Source organism: Cherax quadricarinatus, chromosome 49 (genome assembly GCF_038502225.1).
Source record: "Cherax quadricarinatus isolate ZL_2023a chromosome 49, ASM3850222v1, whole genome shotgun sequence".
Lineage (NCBI taxonomy): Eukaryota > Metazoa > Arthropoda > Malacostraca > Decapoda > Parastacidae > Cherax > Cherax quadricarinatus.
In genome coordinates, this window is record NC_091340.1 from 16,131,159 (window position 1) to 16,159,079 (window position 27,921).

General features: G+C 39.9%; 1 protein-coding gene across 2 annotated transcripts in view; it reads right to left on the reverse strand.

Moving 5' to 3' along the window:
- The window catches only part of LOC128696939 (D-beta-hydroxybutyrate dehydrogenase, mitochondrial), a 108,031-nt gene that overhangs the window by 21,869 nt on the left and 58,241 nt on the right, over positions 1 to 27,921 (reverse strand). Inside the window, exon 6 of one of the 2 annotated variants that reach the window (XM_070095206.1) lies at positions 25,879 to 25,984. The exons of the other annotated variant lie outside the window; for it this stretch is intronic. Within the exon in view, the coding sequence (XP_069951307.1) occupies positions 25,879 to 25,984 (106 nt within the window). The remainder of the gene's footprint in view (positions 1 to 25,878; positions 25,985 to 27,921) is intronic. 2 annotated transcript variants of the gene reach the window in all.

The following is a 27,921-nucleotide window of genomic DNA, read 5'->3' on the forward strand; positions in this document are numbered from 1 at the left end:
AACTTTGCACTGGGATGTGTTATACTAACAACTTTGCACTGGGATGTGTTATACTAACAACTTTGCACTGGGATGTGTTATACTAACAACTTTGCACTGGGATGTGTTATACTAACAACTTTGCACTGGGATGTGTTATACTAACAACTTTGCACTGGGATGTGTTATACTAACAACTTTGCACTATGATGTGTTATACTAACAACTTTGCACTGGGATGTGTTATACTAACAACTTTGCACTATGATGTGTTATACTAACAACTTTGCACTGGGATGTGTTATACTAACAACTTTGCACTGGGATGTGTTATACTAACAACTTTGCACTGGGATGTGTTATACTAACAACTTTGCACTATGATGTGTTATACTAACAACTTTGCACTGGGATGTGTTATACTAACAACTTTGCACTGGGATGTGTTATACTAACAACTTTGCACTATGATGTGTTATACTAACAACTTTGCATTATGATGTGTTATACTAACAACTTTGCACTGGGATGTGTTATACTAACAACTTTGCACTATGATGTGTTATACTAACAACTTTGCACTATGATGTGTTATACTAACAACTTTGCACTGGGATGTGTTATACTAACAACTTTGCACTATGATGTGTTATACTAACAACTTTGCACTGTGTGTTATACTAACAACTTTGCACTATGATGTGTTATACTAACAACTTTGCACTGGGATGTGTTATACTAACAACTTTGCACTGGGATGTGTTATACTAACAACTTTGCACTGGGTTATGTGTTATACTAACAACTTTGCAATATGATGTGTTATACTAACAACTTTGCACTATGATGTGTTATACTAACAACTTTGCACTATGATGTGTTATACTAACAACTTTGCACTGGGATGTGTTATACTAACAACTTTGCACTATGATGTGTTATACTAACAACTTTGCACTATGATGTGTTATACTAACAACTTTGCACTGGGATGTGTTATACTAACAACTTTGCACTATGATGTGTTATACTAACAACTTTGCACTATGATGTGTTATACTAACAACTTTGCACTATGATGTGTTATACTAACAACTTTGCACTATGATGTGTTATGTAACAACTTTGCACTTATACTAACAACTTTGCACTGGGATGTGTTATACTAACAACTTTGCACTGGGATGTGTTATACTAACAACTTTGCACTGATGTGTTATGTAACAACTTTGCACTGGGATGTGTTATACTAACAACTTTGCACTATGATGTGTTATACTAACAACTTTGCACTGGGATGTGTTATACTAACAACTTTGCACTATGATGTGTTATACTAACAACTTTGCACTATGTGTTATACTAACAACTTTGCACTGTGTGTTATACTAACAACTTTGCACTGGGATGTGTTATACTAACAACTTTGCACTATGATGTGTTATACTAACAACTTTGCACTATGATGTGTTATACTAACAACTTTGCACTATGATGTGTTATACTAACAACTTTGCACTGGGATGTGTTATACTAACAACTTTGCACTATGATGTGTTATACTAACAACTTTGCACTATGATGTGTTATACTAACAACTTTGCACTATGATGTGTTATACTAACAACTTTGCACTGGGATGTGTTATACTAACAACTTTGCACTATGATGTGTTATACTAACAACTTTGCACTGGGATGTGTTATACTAACAACTTTGCACTATGATGTGTTATACTAACAACTTTGCACTGGGATGTGTTATACTAACAACTTTGCACTATGATGTGTTATACTAACAACTTTGCACTGGGATGTGTTATACTAACAACTTTGCACTGTGATGTGTTATACTAACAACTTTGCACTATGATGTGTTATACTAACAAATTTGCACTGGGATGTGTTATACTAACAACTTTGCACTATGATGTGTTATACTAACAACTTTGCACTGGGATGTGTTATACTAACAACTTTGCACTATGATGTGTTATACTAACAACTTTGCACTGGGATGTGTTATACTAACAACTTTGCACTATGATGTGTTATACTAACAACTTTGCACTGGGATGTGTTATACTAACAACTTTGCACTATGATGTGTTATACTAACAACTTTGCACTGGGATGTGTTATACTAAGAACTTTGCACTAGGTTGTGTTATACTAACAACTTTGCACTGGGATGTGTTATACTAACAACTTTGCACTGGGATGTGTTATACTAACAACTTTGCACTATGATGTGTTATACTAACAACTTTGCACTGGGATGTGTTATACTAACAACTTTGCACTATGATGTGTTATACTAACAACTTTGCACTATGATGTGTTATACTAACAACTTTGCACTGGGATGTGTTATACTAACAACTTTGCACTATGATGTGTTATACTAACAACTTTGCACTATGATGTGTTATACTAACAACTTTGCACTATGATGTGTTATACTAACAACTTTGCACTGGGATGTGTTATACTAACAACTTTGCACTATGATGTGTTATACTAACAATTTTGCACTATGATGTGTTATACTAACAACTTTGCACTATGATGTGTTATACTAACAATTTTGCACTATGATGTGTTATACTAACAACTTTGCAATATGATGTGTTATACTAACAATTTTGCACTATGATGTGTTATACTAACAACTTTGCACTATGATGTGTTATACTAACAACTTTGCAATATGATGTGTTATACTAACAATTTTGCACTATGATGTGTTATACTAACAACTTTGCACTGGGATGTGTTATACTAACAACTTTGCACTGTGATGTGTTATACTAACAACTTTGCACTATGATGTGTTATACTAACAATTTTGCACTATGATGTGTTATACTAACAACTTTGCACTATGATGTGTTATACTAACAACTTTGCACTGGGATGTGTTATACTAACAACTTTGCACTAGGATGTGTTATACTAACAACTTTGCACTGGGATGTGTTATACTAACAACTTTGCACTGGGATGTGTTATACTAACAACTTTGCACTGGGATGTGTTATACTAACAACTTTGCACTATGATGTGTTATACTAACAACTTTGCACTATGATGCGTTATACTAACAACTTTGCACTGGGATGTGTTATACTAACAACTTTGCACTATGATGTGTTATACTAACAACTTTGCACTATGATGTGTTATACTAACAACTTTGCACTATGATGTGTTATACTAACAACTTTGCACTGGGATGTGTTATACTAACAACTTTGCACTATGATGTGTTATACTAACAACTTTGCACTGGGATGTGTTATACTAACAACTTTGCACTATGATGTGTTATACTAACAACTTTGCACTGGGATGTGTTATACTAACAACTTTGCACTATGATGTGTTATACTAACAACTTTGCACTGGGATGTGTTATACTAACAACTTTGCACTATGATGTGTTATGCTAACAACTTTGCACTGGGATGTGTTATACTAACAACTTTGCACTATGATGTGTTATACTAACAACTTTGCACTGGGATGTGTTATATTAACAACTTTGCACTGTGATGTGTTATACTAACAACTTTGCACTATGATGTGTTATACTAACAAATTTGCACTGGGATGTGTTATACTAACAACTTTGCACTATGATGTGTTATACTAACAACTTTGCACTGGGATGTGTTATACTAACAACTTTGCACTATGATGTGTTATACTAACAACTTTGCACTGGGATGTGTTATACTAACAACTTTGCACTATGATGTGTTATACTGACAACTTTGCACTATGATGTGTTATACTAACAACTTTGCACTATGATGTGTTATACTAACAACTTTGCACTGGGATGTGTTATACTAACAACTTTGCACTAGGATGTGTTATACTAACAACTTTGCACTGGGATGTTTTATACTAACAACTTTGCACTATGATGTGTTATACTAACAACTTTGCACTGGGATGTGTTATACTAACAACTTTGCACTATGATGTGTTATACTAACAATTTTGCACTATGATGTGTTATACTAACAACTTTGCACTATGATGTGTTATACTAACAACTTGGCACTGGGATGTGTTATACTAACAACTTTGCACTGGGATGTGTTATACTAACAACTTTGCAATATGATGTGTTATACTAACAACTTTGCAATATGATGTGTTATACTAACAACTTTGCACTATGATGTGTTATACTAACAATTTTGCACTATGATGTGTTATACTAACAACTTTGCAATATGATGTGTTATACTAACAACTTTGCACTATGATGTGTTATACTAACAACTTTGCACTATGATGTGTTATACTAACAACTTTGCACTGGGATGTGTTATACTAACAACTTTGCACTGGGATGTGTTATACTAACAACTTTGCACTGGGATGTGTTATACTAACAACTTTGCACTGGGATGTGTTATACTAACAACTTTGCACTATGATGTGTTATACTAACAACTTTGCACTGGGATGTGTTATACTAACAACTTTGCACTATGATGTGTTATACTAACAACTTTGCACTATGATGTGTTATACTAACAACTTTGCACTGGGATGTGTTATACTAACAACTTTGCACTGGGATGTGTTATACTAACAACTTTGCACTATGATGTGTTATACTAACAACTTTGCACTGGGATGTGTTATACTAACAACTTTGCACTATGATGTGTTATACTAACAACTTTGCACTATGATGTGTTATACTAACAACTTTGCACTGGGATGTGTTATACTAACAACTTTGCACTATGATGTGTTATACTAACAACTTTGCACTATGATGTGTTATACTAACAACTTTGCACTATGATGTGTTATACTAACAACTTTGCACTGGGATGTGTTATACTAACAACTTTGCACTATGATGTGTTATACTAACAATTTTGCACTATGATGTGTTATACTAACAACTTTGCAATATGATGTGTTATACTAACAATTTTGCACTATGATGTGTTATACTAACAACTTTGCACTATGATGTGTTATACTAAAAACTTTGCAATATGATGTGTTATACTAACAATTTTGCACTATGATGTGTTATACTAACAACTTTGCACTGGGATGTGTTATACTAACAACTTTGCACTGTGATGTGTTATACTAACAACTTTGCACTATGATGTGTTATACTAATAATTTTGCACTATGATGTGTTATACTAACAACTTTGCACTATGATGTGTTATACTAACAACTTTGCACTGGGATGTGTTATACTAACAACTTTGCACTGGGATGTGTTATACTAACAACTTTGCACTGGGATGTGTTATACTAACAACTTTGCACTGGGATGTGTTATACTAACAACTTTGCACTGGGATGTGTTATACTAACAACTTTGCACTGGGATGTGTTATACTAACAACTTTGCACTGGGATGTGTTATACTAATAACTTTGCACTGGGATGTGTTATACTAATAACTTTGCACTGGGATGTGATATACTAACAACTTTGCACTGGGATGTGTTATACTAACAACTTTGCACTGGGATGTGTTATACTTAGAAAAACTCGTTCCCAAGAATACACCCAGAAATTAATATATTTTTTTAAATTATTATATTAAATTATATTTTTTAAATTAATAAAAAACATTTCAAAGCATTTTTCTGCCAAGCAGATGTGCCGAGCAGATATGCCAAGCAGATGTGCCAAGCAGATGTGCCAAGCAGATGTGCCAAGCAGATGTACCAAGCAGATGTGCCAAGCAGATGTGCCAAGCAGATGTGCCAAGCAGATGTGCCAAGCAGATGTGCCAAGTAGATGTGCCAAGCAGATGTGCCAAGCAGATGTGCCAAGCAGATGTGCCAAGCAGATGTGCCAAGCAGATGTGCCAAGCAGATGTGCCAAGCAGATGTGCCAAGCAGATGTGCCAAGTAGATGTGCCAAGCAGATGTGCCAAGCAGATGTGCCAAGCAGATGTGCCAAGCAGATGTGCCAAGTAGATGTGCCAAGCAGATGTGCCAAGCAGATGTGCCAAGCAGATGTGCCAAGCAGATGTGCCAAGCAGATGTGCCAAGCAGATGTGCCAAGCAGATGTGCCAAGCAGATGTGCCAAGCAGATGTGCCAAGTAGATGTGCCAAGCAGATGTGCCAAGCAGATGTGCCAAGCAGATGTGCCAAGCAGATGTGCCAAGTAGATGTGCCAAGCAGATGTGCCAAGCAGATGTGCCAAGCAGATGTGCCAAGCAGATGTGCCAAGCAGATGTGCCAAGCAGATGTGCCAAGCAGATGTGCCAAGCAGATGTGCCAAGCAGATGTGCCAAGCAGATGTGCCAAGCAGATGTGCCAAGTAGATGTGCCAAGCAGATGTGCCAAGCAGATGTGCCAAGCAGATGTGCCAAGCAGATGTGCCAAGTAGATGTGCCAAGCAGATGTGCCAAGCAGATGTGCCAAGCAGATGTGCCAAGCAGATGTGCCAAGCAGATGTGCCAAGCAGATGTGCCAAGCAGATGTGCCAAGCAGATGTGCCAAGCAGATGTGCCAAGCAGATGTGCCAAGCAGATGTGCCAAGTAGATGTGCCAAGCAGATGTGCCAAGCAGATGTGCCAAGCAGATGTGCCAAGCAGATGTGCCAAGTAGATGTGCCAAGCAGATGTGCCAAGCAGATGTGCCAAGCAGATGTGCCAAGCAGATGTGCCAAGCAGATGTGCCAAGCAGATGTGCCAAGCAGATGTGCCAAGCAGATGTGCCAAGCAGATGTGCCAAGTAGATGTGCCAAGCAGATGTGCCAAGCAGATGTGCCAAGCAGATGTGCCAAGTAGATGTGCCAAGTAGATGTGCCAAGCAGACGACTCTTCGCAAAACTGAGTCTAAAGAATTAAAGGCGTTCGATGAGCAGTGATATCAGACACAGGAAAGAAGCTGTTAGGGTATTATTCCGGCGTCTCCAAACTGACACACTGTTACTCTACACTGTACTGACTCACTGTTACTCTACACTGTACTGACACACTGTTACTCTACACTGTACTGACACACTGTTACTCTACACTGTACTGACACACTGTTACTCTACACTGTACTGACACACTGTTACTCTACACTGTACTGACACACTGTTACTCTACACTGTACTAACACACTGTTACTCTACACTGTACTGACACACTGTTACTCTACACTGTACTGACACACTGTTACTCTACACTGTACTGACACACTGTTACTCTACACTGTACTGACACAGTGTTACTCTACACTGTACTGACACACTGTTACTCTACACTGTACTGACACACTGTTACTCTACACTGTACTGACACACTGTTACTCTACACTGTACTGACACACTGTTACTCTACACTGTACTGACACACTGTTACTCTACACTGTACTGACACACTGTTACTCTACACTGTACTGACACAGTGTTACTCTACACTGTACTGACACACTGTTACTCTACACTGTACTGACACACTGTTACTCTACACTGTACTGACACACTGTTACTCTACACTGTACTGACTCACTGTTACTCTACACTGTACTGACACACTGTTACTCTACACTGTACTGACACTGTTACTCTACACTGCACTGACACACTGTTACTCTACACTGTACTGACTCACTGTTACTCTACACTGTACTGACGCACTGTTACTCTACACTGTACTGACACACTGTTACTCTACACTGTACTGACTCACTGTTACTCTACACTGTACTGACTCACTGTTACTCTACACTGTACTGACACACTGTTACTCTACACTGTACTGACACACTGTTACTCTACACTGTACTGACTCAATGTTACTCTACACTGTACTGACACACTGTTACTCTACACTGTACTGACACACTGTTACTCTACACTGTACTAACACACTGTTACTCTACACTGTACTGACACACTGTTACTCTACACTGTACTAACACACTGTTACTCTACACTGTACTGACACTGTTACTCTACACTGTACTGACACATTGTTACTCTACACTGTACTGACACACTGTTACTCTACACTGTACTGACACTGTTACTCTACACTGTACTGACACACTGTTACTCTACACTGTACTGACACACTGTTACTCTACACTGTACTGACACTGTTACTCTACACTGTACTAACACACTGTTACTCTACACTGTACTGACACACTGTTACTCTACACTGTTCTAACACACTGTTACTCTACACTGTACTGACACACTGTTACTCTACACTGTACTGACACACTGTTACTCTACACTGTACTGACACACTGTTACTCTACACTGTACTAACACACTGTTACTCTACACTGTACTGACACACTGTTACTCTACACTGTACTGACACACTGTTACTCTACACTGTACTGACACACTGTTACTCTACACTGTACTGACACAGTGTTACTCTACACTGTACTGACACACTGTTACTCTACACTGTACTGACACACTGTTACTCTACACTGTACTGACACACTGTTACTCTACACTGTACTGACACACTGTTACTCTACACTGTACTGACACACTGTTACTCTACACTGTACTGACACACTGTTACTCTACACTGTACTGACACAGTGTTACTCTACACTGTACTGACACACTGTTACTCTACACTGTACTGACACACTGTTACTCTACACTGTACTGACACACTGTTACTCTACACTGTACTGACTCACTGTTACTCTACACTGTACTGACACACTGTTACTCTACACTGTACTGACACTGTTACTCTACACTGCACTGACACACTGTTACTCTACACTGTACTGACTCACTGTTACTCTACACTGTACTGACGCACTGTTACTCTACACTGTACTGACACACTGTTACTCTACACTGTACTGACTCACTGTTACTCTACACTGTACTGACTCACTGTTACTCTACACTGTACTGACACACTGTTACTCTACACTGTACTGACACACTGTTACTCTACACTGTACTGACTCACTGTTACTCTACACTGTACTGACACACTGTTACTCTACACTGTACTGACACACTGTTACTCTACACTGTACTAACACACTGTTACTCTACACTGTACTGACACACTGTTACTCTACACTGTACTAACACACTGTTACTCTACACTGTACTGACACTGTTACTCTACACTGTACTGACACATTGTTACTCTACACTGTACTGACACACTGTTACTCTACACTGTACTGACACTGTTACTCTACACTGTACTGACACACTGTTACTCTACACTGTACTGACACACTGTTACTCTACACTGTACTGACACTGTTACTCTACACTGTACTAACACACTGTTACTCTACACTGTACTGACACACTGTTACTCTACACTGTTCTAACACACTGTTACTCTACACTGTACTGACACACTGTTACTCTACACTGTACTAACACACTGTTACTCTACACTGTACTGACACATTGTTACTCTACACTGTACTGATACTGTTACTCTACACTGTACTGACACTGTTACTCTACACTGTACTGACTCACTGTTACTCTACACTGTACTGACATACTGTTACTCTACACTGTACTGACACACTGTTACTCTACACTGTACTGACTCACTGTTACTCTACACTGTACTGACACACTGTTACTCTACACTGTACTGACTCACTGTTACTCTACACTGTACTGACTCACTGTTACTCTACACTGTACTGACACATTGTTACTCTACACTGTACTGACTCACTGTTACTCTACACTGTACTGACACATTGTTACTCTACACTGTACTGACACACTGTTACTCTACACTGTACTGACACTGTTACTCTACACTGTACTGACTCACTGTTACTCTACACTGTACTGACTCACTGTTATTCTACACTGTACTGACACACTGTTACTCTACACTGTACTGACACTGTTACTCTACACTGTACTGACTCACTGTTACTCTACACTGTACTGACACACTGTTACTCTACACTGTACTGACACACTGTTACTCTACACTGTACTGACACACTGTTACTCTACACTGTACTGACACACTGTTACTCTACACTGTACTGACACAGTGTTACTCTACACTGTACTGACACACTGTTGCTCTACACTGTACTGACACACTGTTACTCTACACTGTACTGACACACTGTTACTCTACACTGTACTGACTCACTGTTACTCTACACTGTACTGACACACTGTTACTCTACACTGTACTGACACACTGTTACTCTACACTGTACTGACACACTGTTACTCTACACTGTACTGACACACTGTTACTCTACACTGTACTGACACACTGTTACTCTACACTGTACTGACACACTGTTACTCTACACTGTACTGACACACTGTTACTCTACACTGTACTGACACACTGTTACTCTACACTGTACTGACTCACTGTTACTCTACACTGTACTGACACACTGTTACTCTACACTGTACTAACACACTGTTACTCTACACTGTACTGACTCACTGTTACTCTACACTGTACTAACACACTGTTACTCTACACTGTACTGACACACTGTTACTCTACACTGTACTAACACACTGTTACTCTACACTGTACTGACACACTGTTACTCTACACTGTACTGACTCACTGTTACTCTACACTGTACTGACTCACTGTTACTCTACACTGTACTGACACACTGTTACTCTACACTGTACTGACACACTGTTACTCTACACTGTACTGACTCACTGTTACTCTACACTGTACTGACTCACTGTTACTCTACACTGTACTGACACACTGTTACTCTACACTGTACTGACACACTGTTACTCTACACTGTACTGACTCACTGTTACTCTACACTGTACTGACTCACTGTTACTCTACACTGTACTGACTCACTGTTACTCTACACTGTACTGACACATTGTTACTCTACACTGTACTAACACACTGTTACTCTACACTGTACTGACACATTGTTACTCTACACTGTACTAACACACTGTTACTCTACACTGTACTGACACACTGTTACTCTACACTGTACTGACACACTGTTACTCTACACTGTACTGACACATTGTTACTCTACACTGTACTGACACACTGTTACTCTACACTGTACTGACTCACTGTTACTCTACACTGTACTGACACACTGTTACTCTACACTGTACTGACACACTGTTACTCTACACTGTACTGACTCACTGTTACTCTACACTGTACTGACACATTGTTACTCTACTCTGTACTGACACACTGTTACTCTACACTGTACTGACACACTGTTACTCTACACTGTACTGACACATTGTTACTCTACACTGTACTGACACACTGTTACTCTACACTGTACTGACACATTGTTACTCTACACTGTACTGACACACTGTTACTCTACACTGTACTGACTCACTGTTACTCTACACTGTACTGACACACTGTTACTCTACACTGTACTGACACACTGTTACTCTACACTGTACTGACACACTGTTACTCTACACTGTACTGACACATTGTTACTCTACACTGTACTGACACACTGTTACTCTACACTGTACTGACACATTGTTACTCTACACTGTACTGACACACTGTTACTCTACACTGTACTGACTCACTGTTACTCTACACTGTACTGACACACTGTTACTCTACACTGTACTGACTCACTGCTACTCTACACTGTACTGACTCACTGTTACTCTACACTGTACTAACACACTGTTACTCTACACTGTACTAACACACTGTTACTCTACACTGTACTGACACATTGTTACTCTACACTGTACTGACACACTGTTACTCTACACTGTACTAACACACTGTTACTCTACACTGTACTGACACACTGTTACTCTACACTGTTCTAACACACTGTTACTCTACACTGTACTGACACACTGTTACTCTACACTGTACTAACACACTGTTACTCTACACTGTACTGACACATTGTTACTCTACACTGTACTGACACTGTTACTCTACACTGTACTGACTCACTGTTACTCTACACTGTACTGACATACTGTTACTCTACACTGTACTGACACACTGTTACTCTACACTGTACTGACTCACTGTTACTCTACACTGTACTGACACACTGTTACTCTACACTGTACTGACTCACTGTTACTCTACACTGTACTGACTCAGTGTTACTCTACACTGTACTGACACATTGTTACTCTACACTGTACTGACTCACTGTTACTCTACACTGTACTGACACATTGTTACTCTACACTGTACTGACACACTGTTACTCTACACTGTACTGACACTGTTACTCTACACTGTACTGACTCACTGTTACTCTACACTGTACTGACTGTTACTCTACACTGCACTGACACTGTTACTCTACACTGTACTGACTCACTGTTACTCTACACTGTACTGACACACTGTTACTCTACACTGTACTGACACACTGTTACTCTACACTGTACTGACACACTGTTACTCTACACTGTACTGACACACTGTTACTCTACACTGTACTGACACACTGTTACTCTACACTGTACTGACACACTGTTACTCTACACTGTACTGACACACTGTTACTCTACACTGTACTGACACACTGTTACTCTACACTGTACTGACACACTGTTACTCTACACTGTACTGACACACTGTTACTCTACACTGTACTGACACACTGTTACTCTACACTGTACTGACACACTGTTACTCTACACTGTACTGACACACTGTTACTCTACACTGTACTGACACACTGTTACTCTACACTGTACTGACACACTGTTACTCTACACTGTACTGACACACTGTTACTCTACACTGTACTGACACACTGTTACTCTACACTGTACTGACACACTGTTACTCTACACTGTACTGACACACTGTTACTCTACACTGTACTGACACACTGTTACTCTACACTGTACTGACACACTGTTACTCTACACTGTACTAACACACTGTTACTCTACACTGTACTGACACACTGTTACTCTACACTGTACTGACACACTGTTACTCTACACTGTACTGACACACTGTTACTCTACACTGTACTGACTCACTGTTACTCTACACTGTACTGACTCACTGTTACTCTACACTGTACTGACACACTGTTACTCTACACTGTACTGACACACTGTTACTCTACACTGTACTGACACACTGTTACTCTACACTGTACTGACTCACTGTTACTCTACACTGTACTGACACACTGTTACTCTACACTGTACTGACACTGTACTGACACACTGTTACTCTACACTGTACTGACACACTCTACACTGTACTAACACACTGTTACTCTACACTGTACTGACACACTGTTACTCTACACTGTACTAACACACTGTTACTCTACACTGTACTGACACACTGTTACTCTACACTGTACTGACTCTACACTGTTACTCTACACTGTACTGACACACTGTTACTCTACACTGTACTGACTCACTGTTACTCTACACTGTACTGACATACTGTTACTCTACACTGTACTGACACACTGTTACTCTACACTGTACTGACTCACTGTTACTCTACACTGTACTGACACACTGTTACTCTACACTGTACTGACTCACTGTTACTCTACACTGTACTGACTCACTGTTACTCTACACTGTACTGACACACTGTTACTCTACACTGTACTGACTCACTGTTACTCTACACTGTACTGACACATTGTTACTCTACACTGTACTGACACACTGTTACTCTACACTGTACTGACACTGTTAGTCTACACTGTACTGACACACTGTTAATCTAAACTGTACTGACACACTGTTACTCTACTGACACACTGTTACTCTACACTGTACTGACACTGTTACTCTACACTGTACTGACACACTGTTACTCTACACTGTACTGACACACTGTTATTCTACACTGTACTACTCTACACTGTTACTGTTACTCTACACTGTACTGACACACTGTTACTCTACACTGTACTGACACACTGTTACTCTACACTGTACTGACACACTGTTACTCTACACTGTACTGACACACTGTTACTCTACACTGTACTGACACACTGTTACTCTACACTGTACTGACACACTGTTACTCTACACTGTACTGACACACTGTTACTCTACACTGTACTGACACACTGTTACTCTACACTGTACTGACACACTGTTACTCTACACTGTACTGACACACTGTTACTCTACACTGTACTGACACACTGTTACTCTACACTGTACTGACACACTGTTACTCTACACTGTACTGACACACTGTTACTCTACACTGTACTGACACACTGTTACTCTACACTGTACTGACACACTGTTACTCTACACTGTACTGACACACTGTTACTCTACACTGTACTGACTCACTGTTACTCTACACTGTACTGACACACTGTTACTCTACACTGTACTAACACACTGTTACTCTACACTGTACTGACACACTGTTACTCTACACTGTACTAACACACTGTTACTCTACACTGTACTGACACACTGTTACTCTACACTGTACTAACACACTGTTACTCTACACTGTACTGACTCACTGTTACTCTACACTGTACTGACACACTGTTACTCTACACTGTACTGACACACTGTTACTCTACACTGTACTGACTCACTGTTACTCTACACTGTACTGACTCACTGTTACTCTACACTGTACTGACACACTGTTACTCTACACTGTACTGACACACTGTTACTCTACACTGTACTGACTCACTGTTACTCTACACTGTACTGACTCACTGTTACTCTACACTGTACTGACTCACTGTTACTCTACACTGTACTGACACATTGTTACTCTACACTGTACTAACACACTGTTACTCTACACTGTACTGACACATTGTTACTCTACACTGTACTAACACACTGTTACTCTACACTGTACTGACACACTGTTACTCTACACTGTACTGACACACTGTTACTCTACACTGTACTGACACATTGTTACTCTACACTGTACTGACACACTGTTACTCTACACTGTACTGACTCACTGTTACTCTACACTGTACTGACACACTGTTACTCTACACTGTACTGACACACTGTTACTCTACACTGTACTGACTCACTGTTACTCTACACTGTACTGACACATTGTTACTCTACTCTGTACTGACACACTGTTACTCTACACTGTACTGACACACTGTTACTCTACACTGTACTGACACATTGTTACTCTACACTGTACTGACACACTGTTACTCTACACTGTACTGACACATTGTTACTCTACACTGTACTGACACACTGTTACTCTACACTGTACTGACTCACTGTTACTCTACACTGTACTGACACACTGTTACTCTACACTGTACTGACACACTGTTACTCTACACTGTACTGACACACTGTTACTCTACACTGTACTGACACATTGTTACTCTACACTGTACTGACACACTGTTACTCTACACTGTACTGACACATTGTTACTCTACACTGTACTGACACACTGTTATTCTACACTGTACTGACTCACTGTTACTCTACACTGTACTGACACACTGTTACTCTACACTGTACTGACTCACTGCTACTCTACACTGTACTGACTCACTGTTACTCTACACTGTACTAACACACTGTTACTCTACACTGTACTAACACACTGTTACTCTACACTGTACTGACACATTGTTACTCTACACTGTACTGACACACTGTTACTCTACACTGTACTAACACACTGTTACTCTACACTGTACTGACACACTGTTACTCTACACTGTTCTAACACACTGTTACTCTACACTGTACTGACACACTGTTACTCTACACTGTACTAACACACTGTTACTCTACACTGTACTGACACATTGGTGCTCTACACTGTACTGACACTGTTACTCTACACTGTACTGACACTGTTACTCTACACTGTACTGACTCACTGTTACTCTACACTGTACTGACATACTGTTACTCTACACTGTACTGACACACTGTTACTCTACACTGTACTGACTCACTGTTACTCTACACTGTACTGACACACTGTTACTCTACACTGTACTGACTCACTGTTACTCTACACTGTACTGACTCAGTGTTACTCTACACTGTACTGACACATTGTTACTCTACACTGTACTGACTCACTGTTACTCTACACTGTACTGACACATTGTTACTCTACACTGTACTGACACACTGTTACTCTACACTGTACTGACACTGTTACTCTACACTGTACTGACTCACTGTTACTCTACACTGTACTGACTCACTGTTACTCTACACTGTACTGACACACTGTTACTCTACACTGTACTGACACTGTTACTCTACACTGTACTGACTCACTGTTACTCTACACTGTACTGACACACTGTTACTCTACACTGTACTGACACACTGTTACTCTACACTGTACTGACACACTGTTACTCTACACTGTACTGACACACTGTTACTCTACACTGTACTGACACAGTGTTACTCTACACTGTACTGACACACTGTTACTCTACACTGTACTGACACACTGTTACTCTACACTGTACTGACACACTGTTACTCTACACTGTACTGACTCACTGTTACTCTACACTGTACTGACACACTGTTACTCTACACTGTACTGACACACTGTTACTCTACACTGTACTGACACACTGTTACTCTACACTGTACTGACACACTGTTACTCTACACTGTACTGACACACTGTTACTCTACACTGTACTGACACACTGTTACTCTACACTGTACTGACACACTGTTACTCTACACTGTACTGACTCACTGTTACTCTACACTGTACTGACACACTGTTACTCTACACTGTACTAACACACTGTTACTCTACACTGTACTGACTCACTGTTACTCTACACTGTACTAACACACTGTTACTCTACACTGTACTGACACACTGTTACTCTACACTGTACTAACACACTGTTACTCTACACTGTACTGACACACTGTTACTCTACACTGTACTGACTCACTGTTACTCTACACTGTACTGACTCACTGTTACTCTACACTGTACTGACACACTGTTACTCTACACTGTACTGACACACTGTTACTCTACACTGTACTGACTCACTGTTACTCTACACTGTACTGACTCACTGTTACTCTACACTGTACTGACACACTGTTACTCTACACTGTACTGACACACTGTTACTCTACACTATACTGACTCACTGTTACTCTACACTGTACTGACTCACTGTTACTCTACACTGTACTGACTCACTGTTACTCTACACTGTACTGACACATTGTTACTCTACACTGTACTAACACACTGTTACTCTACACTGTACTGACACATTGTTACTCTACACTGTACTAACACACTGTTACTCTACACTGTACTGACACACTGTTACTCTACACTGTACTGACACACTGTTACTCTACACTGTACTGACACATTGTTACTCTACACTGTACTGACACACTGTTACTCTACACTGTACTGACTCACTGTTACTCTACACTGTACTGACACACTGTTACTCTACACTGTACTAACACACTGTTACTCTGCACTGTACTGACACACTGTTACTCTACACTGTACTGACACACTGTTACTCTACACTGTACTAACACACTGTTACTCTACACTGTACTAACACACTGTTACTCTACACTGTACTGACACATTGTTACTCTACACTGTACTAACACACTGTTACTCTACACTGAACTAACACACTGTTAGTCTACACTGTACTGACTCACTGTTACTCTACACTGTACTGACACACTGTTACTCTACACTGTACTGACTCACTGTTACTCTACACTGTACTGACACACTGTTACTCTACACTGTACTAACACACTGTTACTCTGCACTGTACTGACACACTGTTACTCTACACTGTACTGACACACTGTTACTCTACACTGTACTGACTCACTGTTACTCTACACTGTACTGACTCACTGTTACTCTACACTGTACTGACACACTGTTACTCTACACTGTACTGACACACTGTTACTCTACACTGTACTGACACACTGTTACTCTTCACTGTACTAACACACTGTTACTCTACACTGTACTGACACACTGTTACTCTACACTGTACTAACACACTGTTACTCTACACTGTACTGACACACTGTTAATCTACACTGTACTAACACACTGTTACTCTACACTGTACTGACACACTGTTACTCTACACTGTACTGACACATTGTTACTCTACACTGTACTGACTCACTGTTACTCTACACTGTACTGACACACTGTTACTCTACACTGTACTGACACACTGTTACTCTACACTGTACTAACACACTGTTACTCTACACTGTACTGACACACTGTTACTCTACACTGTACTGACACACTGTTACTCTAAACTGTACTAACACACTGTTACTCTACACTGTACTGACACATTGTTACTCTATACTGTACTGACACACTGTTACTCTACACTGTACTAACACACTGTTACTCTACACTGTACTGACACATTGTTACTCTATACTGTACTGACACACTGTTACTCTACACTGTACTGACTCACTGTTACTTTACACTGTACTGACACATTGTTACTCTATACTGTACTGACACACTGTTACTCTACACTGTACTAACACACTGTTACTCTACACTGTACTGACTCACTGTTACTCTACAGTGTACTGACTCACTGTTACTCTACACTGTACTGACTCACTGTTACTCTACACTGTACTGACGCACTGTTACTCTACACTGTACTGACACACTGTTACTCTACACTATACTGACTCACTGTTACTCTACACTGTACTGACACACTGTTACTCTACACTGTACTGACTCACTGTTACTCTACACTGTACTGACACACTGTTACTCTACACTGTACTGACTCACTGTTACTCTACACTGTACTGACACACTGTTACTCTACACTGTACTGACACACTGTTACCCTACACTGTACTAACACACTGTTACCATACACTGCATTGATACACTGTTACCATACGCTGCACTAATATACTGTTACCATATACTGCACTAATATACTGTTACCATATACTGCACTAATATACTGTTACCATATACTGCATTGACACACTGTTACCATACACTGCACTAATACACTGTTACCATACGCTGCACTGATACACTGTTACCAAACACTGCACTGATACACTGCTACCATACACTGCACTGATACACTGTTACCATACACTGCACTGACACACTGCTACCATACACTGCACTGACACACTGTTACCATACACTGCACTGACACATTGTTACCATACACTGCACTGACACATTGTTACCATACACTGCACTGATACACTGTTACCACAAACTGCACTAATACACTGTTACCATACACTGCACTGATACACTGTTACCAAACACTGCACTGATACACTGCTACCATACACTGCACTGATACACTGCTACCATACACTGCACTGATACACTGTTACCATACACTGCACTGATACACTGTTACCATACACTGCACTAATACACTGTTACCATACACTGCACTGATACACTGTTACCAAACACTGCACTGATACACTGCTACCATACACTGCACTGATGCACTGCTACCATACACTGCACTAATACACTGTTACCATACACTGCACTGATACACTGTTACCATACACTGCACTGATACACTGCTTCCATAAACTGCACTAATACACTGTTACCATACACTGCACTGATACACTGTTACCATACACTGCACTGATACACTGTTACCATACACTGCACTAATACACTGTTACCATACACTGCACTGATACACTGTTACCATACACTGCACTGACACATTGTTACCATACACTGCACTGACACATTGTTACCATACACTGCACTGACACATTGTTACCATAAACTGCACTAATACACTGTTACCATGCACTGCACTGATACACTGTTACCATACACTGCACTGACACACTGCTACCATACACTGCACTGACACACTGTTACCATACACTGCACTGACACATTGTTACCATACACTGCACTGACACATTGTTACCATGCACTGCACAGATACACTGTTACCATACACTGCACTGATACACTGTTACCATACACTGCACTGATACACTGTTACCATACACTGCACTAATACACTGTTACCATACACTGCACTGATACACTGTTACCATACACTGCACTGACACACTGCTACCATACACTGCACTGACACATTGTTACCATACACTGCACTGACACATTGTTACCATACACTGCACTGACACATTGTTACCATAAACTGCACTAATACACTGTTACCAAACACTGCACTGACACACTGCTACCATACACTGCACTGACACACTGTTACCATACACTGCACTGACACATTGTTACCATACACTGCACTGACACATTGTTACCATACACTGCACTGACACATTGTTACCATACACTGCACTGACACATTGTTACCATACACTGCACTGACACATTGTTACCATAAACTGCACTAATACACTGTTACCATACACTGCACTGATACACTGTTACCATACACTGCACTGACACACTGCTACCATACACTGCACTGACACACTGTTACCATACACTGCACTGACACATTGTTACCATACACTGCATAGATACACTGTTACCATACACTGCACTGATACACTGTTGCCATACACTGCACTGATACACTGTTACCATACACTGCACTAATACACTGTTACCATACACTGCACTGATACACTGTTACCATACACTGCACTGACACACTGCTACCATACACTGCACTGACACATTGTTACCATACACTGCACTGACACATTGTTACCATACACTGCACTAATACACTGTTACCATACACTGCACTGACACACTGTTACCATACACTGCACTGACACACTGCTACCATACACTGCACTGACACACTGTTACCATACACTGCACTGACACATTGTTACCATACACTGCACTGACACATTGTTACCATACACTGCACAGATACACTGTTACCATACACTGCACTGACACATTGTTACCATACACTGCACAGATACACTGTTACCATACACTGCACTGACACATTGTTACCATACACTGCACTGACACATTGTTACCATACACTGCACTGACACATTGTTACCATACACTGCACTGACACATTGTTACCATACGCTGCACAAAATACACTCTTACCATACACTGAACTGACACACTGTTACCATAAACTGAACTGACACACTGTTACCATACACTGAACTGACACACTGTTACCATACACTGAACTGACACACTGTTACCATACACTGAACTGACACACTGTTACCATACACTGAACTGACACACTGTTACCATAAACTGAACTGACACACTGTTACCATACACTGCACTGACACACTGTTACCATACACTGAACTGACACACTGTTACCATACACTGCTCTGACACACTGTTACCATACACTGCACTGACACACTGTTACCATACACTGCACTGACACACTGTTACCATACGCTGCACTGACACACTGTTACCATACGCTGCACTGACACACTGTTACCATACACTGCACTGACACACTGTTACCATACACTGCACTGACACATTGTTACCATACACTGCACTGACACACTGTTACCATACACTGCACTGACACATTGTTACCATACACTGCACTGACACACTGTTACCATACACTGCACTGACACACTGCTACCATACATTGCACTGACACACTGTTACCATACACTGCACTGACACATTGTTACCATACACTGCACTGACACACTGTTACCATACACTGCACTGACACATTGTTACCATACACTGCACTGACACACTGTTACCATACACTGCACTGACACATTGTTACCATACACTGCACTGACACATTGTTACCATACACTGCACTGACACACTGTTACCATACACTGCACTGACACATTGTTACCATACACTGCACTGACACATTGTTACCATACACTGCACTGACACATTGTTACCATACACTGCACTGACACATTGTTACCATACACTGCACTGACACTCTGTTACCATACACTGCACTGACACATTGTTACCATACACTGCACTGACACATTGTTACCATACACTGCACTGACACACTGTTACCATACACTGCACTGACACATTGTTACCATACACTGCACTGACACATTGTTACCATACACTGCACTGACACACTGTTACCATACACTGGACTGATAGTTTGACAGCCCATAACAATGCCTGGTCATCCTGCTATAATTAAGAACTTGTGAAACCCTTCATATACCATACAATAATTCTTTAGTTTTTGTAAAACACTGGACGAAGTAATTGCAGCTTTCGTATATTTTAATAACTTCAAATTCTAATCTACAATTCTCATGGTGAGTCGAATATCCCAGTTTAAGAGATATGTTTAACTTCTGTTGTGAAGAATATATCTAGTGTGAACTTCGTGGAACTTTGGTAATACTTTCCTTTAAGAGTTCACGCAGGCGAAATTAAGTAGTTTATAGAAGCAGTTGACAAGCTGCGTTCACTAAATATTCTAGCGTATTTCAGTGTGCGTTCACTAAATATTCTAGCGTATTTCAGAATGCGTTCACTAAATATTCTAGCGTATTTCAGAGTGCGTTCACTAAATATTCTAGCGTATTTCAGAGTGTGTTCACTAAATATTCTAGCGTATTTCAGAGTGTGTTCACTTAATATTCTAGCGAATTTCAGAGTGCGTTCACTTAATAATCTAGCGTATTTCAGAGTGCGTTCACTAAATATTCTAGCGTATTTCAGTGTGCGTTCACTAAATATTCTAGCGTATTTCAGAGTGCGTTCACTTAATATTCTAGCGTATTTCAGAGTGCGTTCACTTAATATTCTAGCGTATTTCAGAGTGCGTTCACTAAATATTCTAGCGTATTTCAGTGTGCGTTCACTAAATATTCTAGCGTATTTCAGTGTGCGTTCACTAAATATTCTAGCGTATTTCAGAGTGCGTTCACTTAATATTCTAGCGTATTTCAGAGTGCGTTCACTTAATATTCTAGCGTATTTCAGAGTGCGTTCACTAAATATTCTAGCGTATTTCAGAGTGCGTTCACTAAATATTCTAGCGTATTTCAGAGTGCGTTCACTTAATATTCTAGCGTATTTCAGAGTGCGTTCACTAAATATTCTAGCGTATTTCAGAGTGCGTTCACTTAATATTCTAGCGTATTTCAGAGTGCGTTCACTTAATATTCTAGCGTATTTCAGAGTGCGTTCACTTAATATTCTAGCGTATTTCAGAGTGCGTTCACTAAATATTCTAGCGTATTTCAGGTTGCGTTCACTTAATATTCTAGCGTATTTCAGAGTGCGTTCACTAAATATTCTAGCGTATTTCAGGTTGCGTTCACTTAATATTCTAGCGTATTTCAGAGTGCGTTCACTAAATATTCTAGCGTATTTCAAGTTGCGTTCACTTAATATTCTAGCGTATTTCAGAGTGCGTTCACTAAATATTCTAGCGTATTTCAGAGTGCGTTCACTTAATATTCTAGCGTATTTCAGAGTGCGTTCACTAAATATTCTAGCGTATTTCAGTGTGCGTTCACTTAATATTCTAGCGTATTTCAGTGTGCGTTCACTAAATATTCTAGCGTATTTCAGAGTGCGTTCACTAAATATTCTAGCGTATTTCAGAGTGCGTTCACTAAATTTCTAGCGTATTTCAGAGTGCGTTCATTAAATATTTAGCGTATTTCAGAGTGCGTTCACTAAATATTCTAGCGTATTTCAGAGTGCGTTCACTAAATATTCTAGCGTATTTCAGTGTGCGTTCACTAAATATTCTAGCGTATTTCAGTGTGCGTTCACTTAATATTCTAGCGTATTTCAGAGTGCGTTCACTAAATATTCTAGCGTATTTCAGAGTGCGTTCACTAAATATTCTAGCGTATTTCAGAGTGCGTTCACTAAATATTCTAGCGTATTTCAGAGTGCGTTCACTAAATATTCTAGCGTATTTCAGAGTGCGTTCACTAAATATTCTAGCGTATTTCAGAGTGTGTTAACTAAATATTCTAGCGTATTTCAGTGTGCGTTCACTAAATATTCTAGCGTATTTCAGAGTGCGTTCACTAAATATTCTAGCGTATTTCAGTGTGCGTTCACTAAATATTCTAGCGTATTTCAGTGTGCGTTCACTAAATATTCTAGCGTATTTCAGAGTGCGTTCACTAAATATTCTAGCGTATTTCAGAGTGCGTTCACTAAATATTCTAGCGTATTTCAGTGTGCGTTCACTAAATATTCTAGCGTATTTCAGTGTGCGTTCACTAAATATTCTAGCGTATTTCAGAGTGCGTTCACTAAATATTCTAGCGTATTTCAGTGTGCGTTCACTAAATATTCTAGCGTATTTCAGTGTGCGTTCACTAAATATTCTAGCGTATTTCAGAGTGCGTTCACTAAATATTCTAGCGTATTTCAGAGTGCGTTCACTAAATATTCTAGCGTATTTCAGTGTGCGTTCACTAAATATTCTAGCGTATTTCAGAGTGCGTTCACTAAATATTCTAGCGTATTTCAGAGTGCGTTCACTAAATATTCTAGCGTATTTCAGAGTGCGTTCATTAAATATTTAGCGTATTTCAGAGTGCGTTCACTAAATATTCTAGCGTATTTCAGAGTGCGTTCACTAAATATTCTAGCTTATTTCAGAGCGCATTAACTAAATATTCTAGCGTATTTCAGAGTGCGTTCACTTAATATTCTAGCGTATTTCAGTGTGCGTTCACTTAATATTCTAGCGTATTTCAGTGTGCGTTCACTTAATATTCTAGCGTATTTCAGTGTGCGTTCACTTAATATTCTAGCGTATTTCAGAGTGCGTTCACTTAATATTCTAGCGTATTTCAGTGTGCGTTCACTTAATATTCTAGCGTATTTCAGAGTGCGTTCACTTAATATTCTAGCGTATTTCAGTGTGCGTTCACTTAATATTCTAGCGTATTTCAGAGTGCGTTCACTTAATATTCTAGCGTATTTCAGTGTGCGTTCACTTAATATTCTAGCGTATTTCAGAGTGCGTTCACTTAATATTCTAGCGTATTTCAGTGTGCGTTCACTTAATATTCTAGCGTATTTCAGAGTGCGTTCACTTAATATTCTAGCGTATTTCAGTGTGCGTTCACTTAATATTCTAGCGTATTTCAGAGTGCGTTCACTTAATATTCTAGCGTATTTCAGAGTGCGTTCACTTAATATTCTAGCGTATTTCAGAGTGCGTTCACTAAATATTCTAGCGTATTCCAGGGTACGTTAACTAAATATTCTAGCGTATTCCAGGGTACGTTAACTAAATATTCTAGCGTATTCCAGGGTACGTTAACTAAATATTCTAGCGTATTCCAGGGTACGTTAACTAAATATTCTAGCGTATTTCAGAGTGTGTTAACTAAATATTCTAGCGTATTCCAGGGTACGTTAACTAAATATTCTAGCGTATTCCAGGGTACGTTAACTAAATATTCTAGTGTATTCCAGGGTACGTTAACTAAATATTCTAGCGTATTCCAGGGTACGTTAACTAAATATTCTAGCGTATTCCAGGGTACGTTAACTAAATATTCTAGCGTATTCCAGGGTACGTTAACTAAATATTCTAGCGTATTCCAGGGTACGTTAACTAAATATTCTAGCGTATTCCAGGGTACGTTAACTAAATATTCTAGCGTATTCCAGGGTACGTTAACTAAATATTCTAGCGTATTCCAGGGTACGTTAACTAAATATTCTAGCGTATTCCAGGGTACGTTAACTAAATATTCTAGCTTATTTCAGAGTGTGTTAACTAAATATTCTAGCGTATTCCAGGGTACGTTAACTAAATATTCTAGCGTATTCCAGGGTACGTTAACTAAATGCTAATTTTCCACATATTTACTACAAGATACAAAAAAGAATGACCATACCGCAGAGCGTCTGCTAAACCTTCCACGGCGAATTTTGAAACACAGTAAGGAGCCATGAAGCTTCTGCTGACTCGACCGGCAGCGCTGGAGATGATCACAACACGACCTGCAGAAAATGTTCCCTAGGTGATTTAAATTTCATTAATGCATGACTGTGTGAGCTTGCTAAACATACTCTCTCATGTTTATAATAATGTTGTATGTTTTAGTCCCTAAACAATGTTCAGATCATAACTTATTCTATAGTAGTCCCGCTTCACTAGGGTCTTCACACCTCCCAGAGTCTTTTATTTCATTCGACTGAGAGAATACTTTAAGAATTAATTTTTGAACCTTCAATTAAATGATAATTGCCTTTTTTCATGTACTGAGAATCTCACTAAGACTATAATATCTTGCTTTCAATCTTTCATTATATTGACGTGTTGTTCCCAGTCATCACAGCAGCGGTAACACTGTGTTATTGACAAGTTGTTCCCAGTCATCACAGCAGCGGTAACACTGTGTTATTGACAAGTTGTTCCCAGTCATCACAGCAGCGGTAACACTGTGTTATTGACAAGTTGTTCCCAGTCATCACAGCAACGGTAACACTGTGTTATTGACAAGTTGTTCCCAGTCATCACAGCAGCGACTGAGTACAGACTAGGTGGCCAAAAACCGCAAGCCTCGCTCAAGGAGAAAGATCTCGGGGTGAGTATAACACCGAGCACGTCTCCGGAAGCACACATCAACCCGATAACTGCTGCAGCATATGGGCGCCTGGCAAACCTAAGATTAGCGTTCCGATAATTTAGTAAGGAATCGTTCAAGACACTGTACACCGTGTACGTCAGGCCCATACTGGAGTAACCAGCACCTGTTTGGAACCCACACTTGATCAAGCACGTCAAGAAATCAGAGAAAGTGCAAAGGTTTGCGACAAGGTTAGTTTCAGAGCTAAGGGGAATGTCCTATGAAGAAAGGCTAAGGGAAATCGGACTGACGACACTGGAGGACAGGAGGGTTAGGGGAGACATGATAACGACATACAAAATACTGCGTGGAATAGACAAGGTGGACAGAGACAGGATATTCCAGAGAGGGGACACAGAAACAAGAGGTCACAATTGGAAGTTGAAGACCCAGATGAGTCAAAGGATGTTAGGAAGTATTTCCTGAGTAGTCAGGAAGTGGAACAGTCAAGCTAGTGAGGTAGTGGAGGCAGGAACCATACATAGCGGTATAGAGGTACGATAAAGCTCATGGAGCAAGGAGAGAGAGGACCTAGTAGCATTCGGTGAAGAGGCGGAGCCAGGAGCTGAGTCTTAACCCCTGCAACCACAATTAGGTGAGTACTGTGTTTTTGACATGTCGTTACCAGCTATCACAGCAGCGGTAACACTTTGTTATTGACATGATGTTCCCGGTCATCACAGCAGCGGTAACACTGTGTTATTGACGTGTTGTTCCCAGTCATCAGAGCAGCGGTAACACTGTGTTATTGGCATGTTTCCAGTCATCACAGCAGCGGTAACACTGTGTTATTGACGTGTTGTTCCCAGTTATCACAGCACCGGTAACGCTATGATATTGACATGTTCCAAGTCATCATAGCAGCGGTAACGCTATGTTATTGACACGTTCCCAATCACAGCAGCGGTAACACTGTGTTATTGACATATTTCCAGTCATCACAGCAGCGATAACACTGTGTTATTGACATGTTGTTCCCAGTCATCACAGCAGCAGTAACACTGTTATTGACATATTGTTCCCAGTCATCACAGCAGCGGTAACATTGTGTTATTGACATGTTTTCAATCATCACATCAGCGGTAACACTGTGTTATTGACATGTTCCCAGTCATCACACAGCAGCGGTAACACTGTGTTATTGACATGTTCCCAGTCATCACACAGCAGCGGTAACACTGTGTTATTTACATGTTCCCAGTCATCACACAGCAGCGGTAACACTGTGTTATTTACATGTTCCCAGTCATCACACAGCAGCGGTAACACTGTGATTTTGAGAATATTCCACTTGTGTAGCGAAGTGTT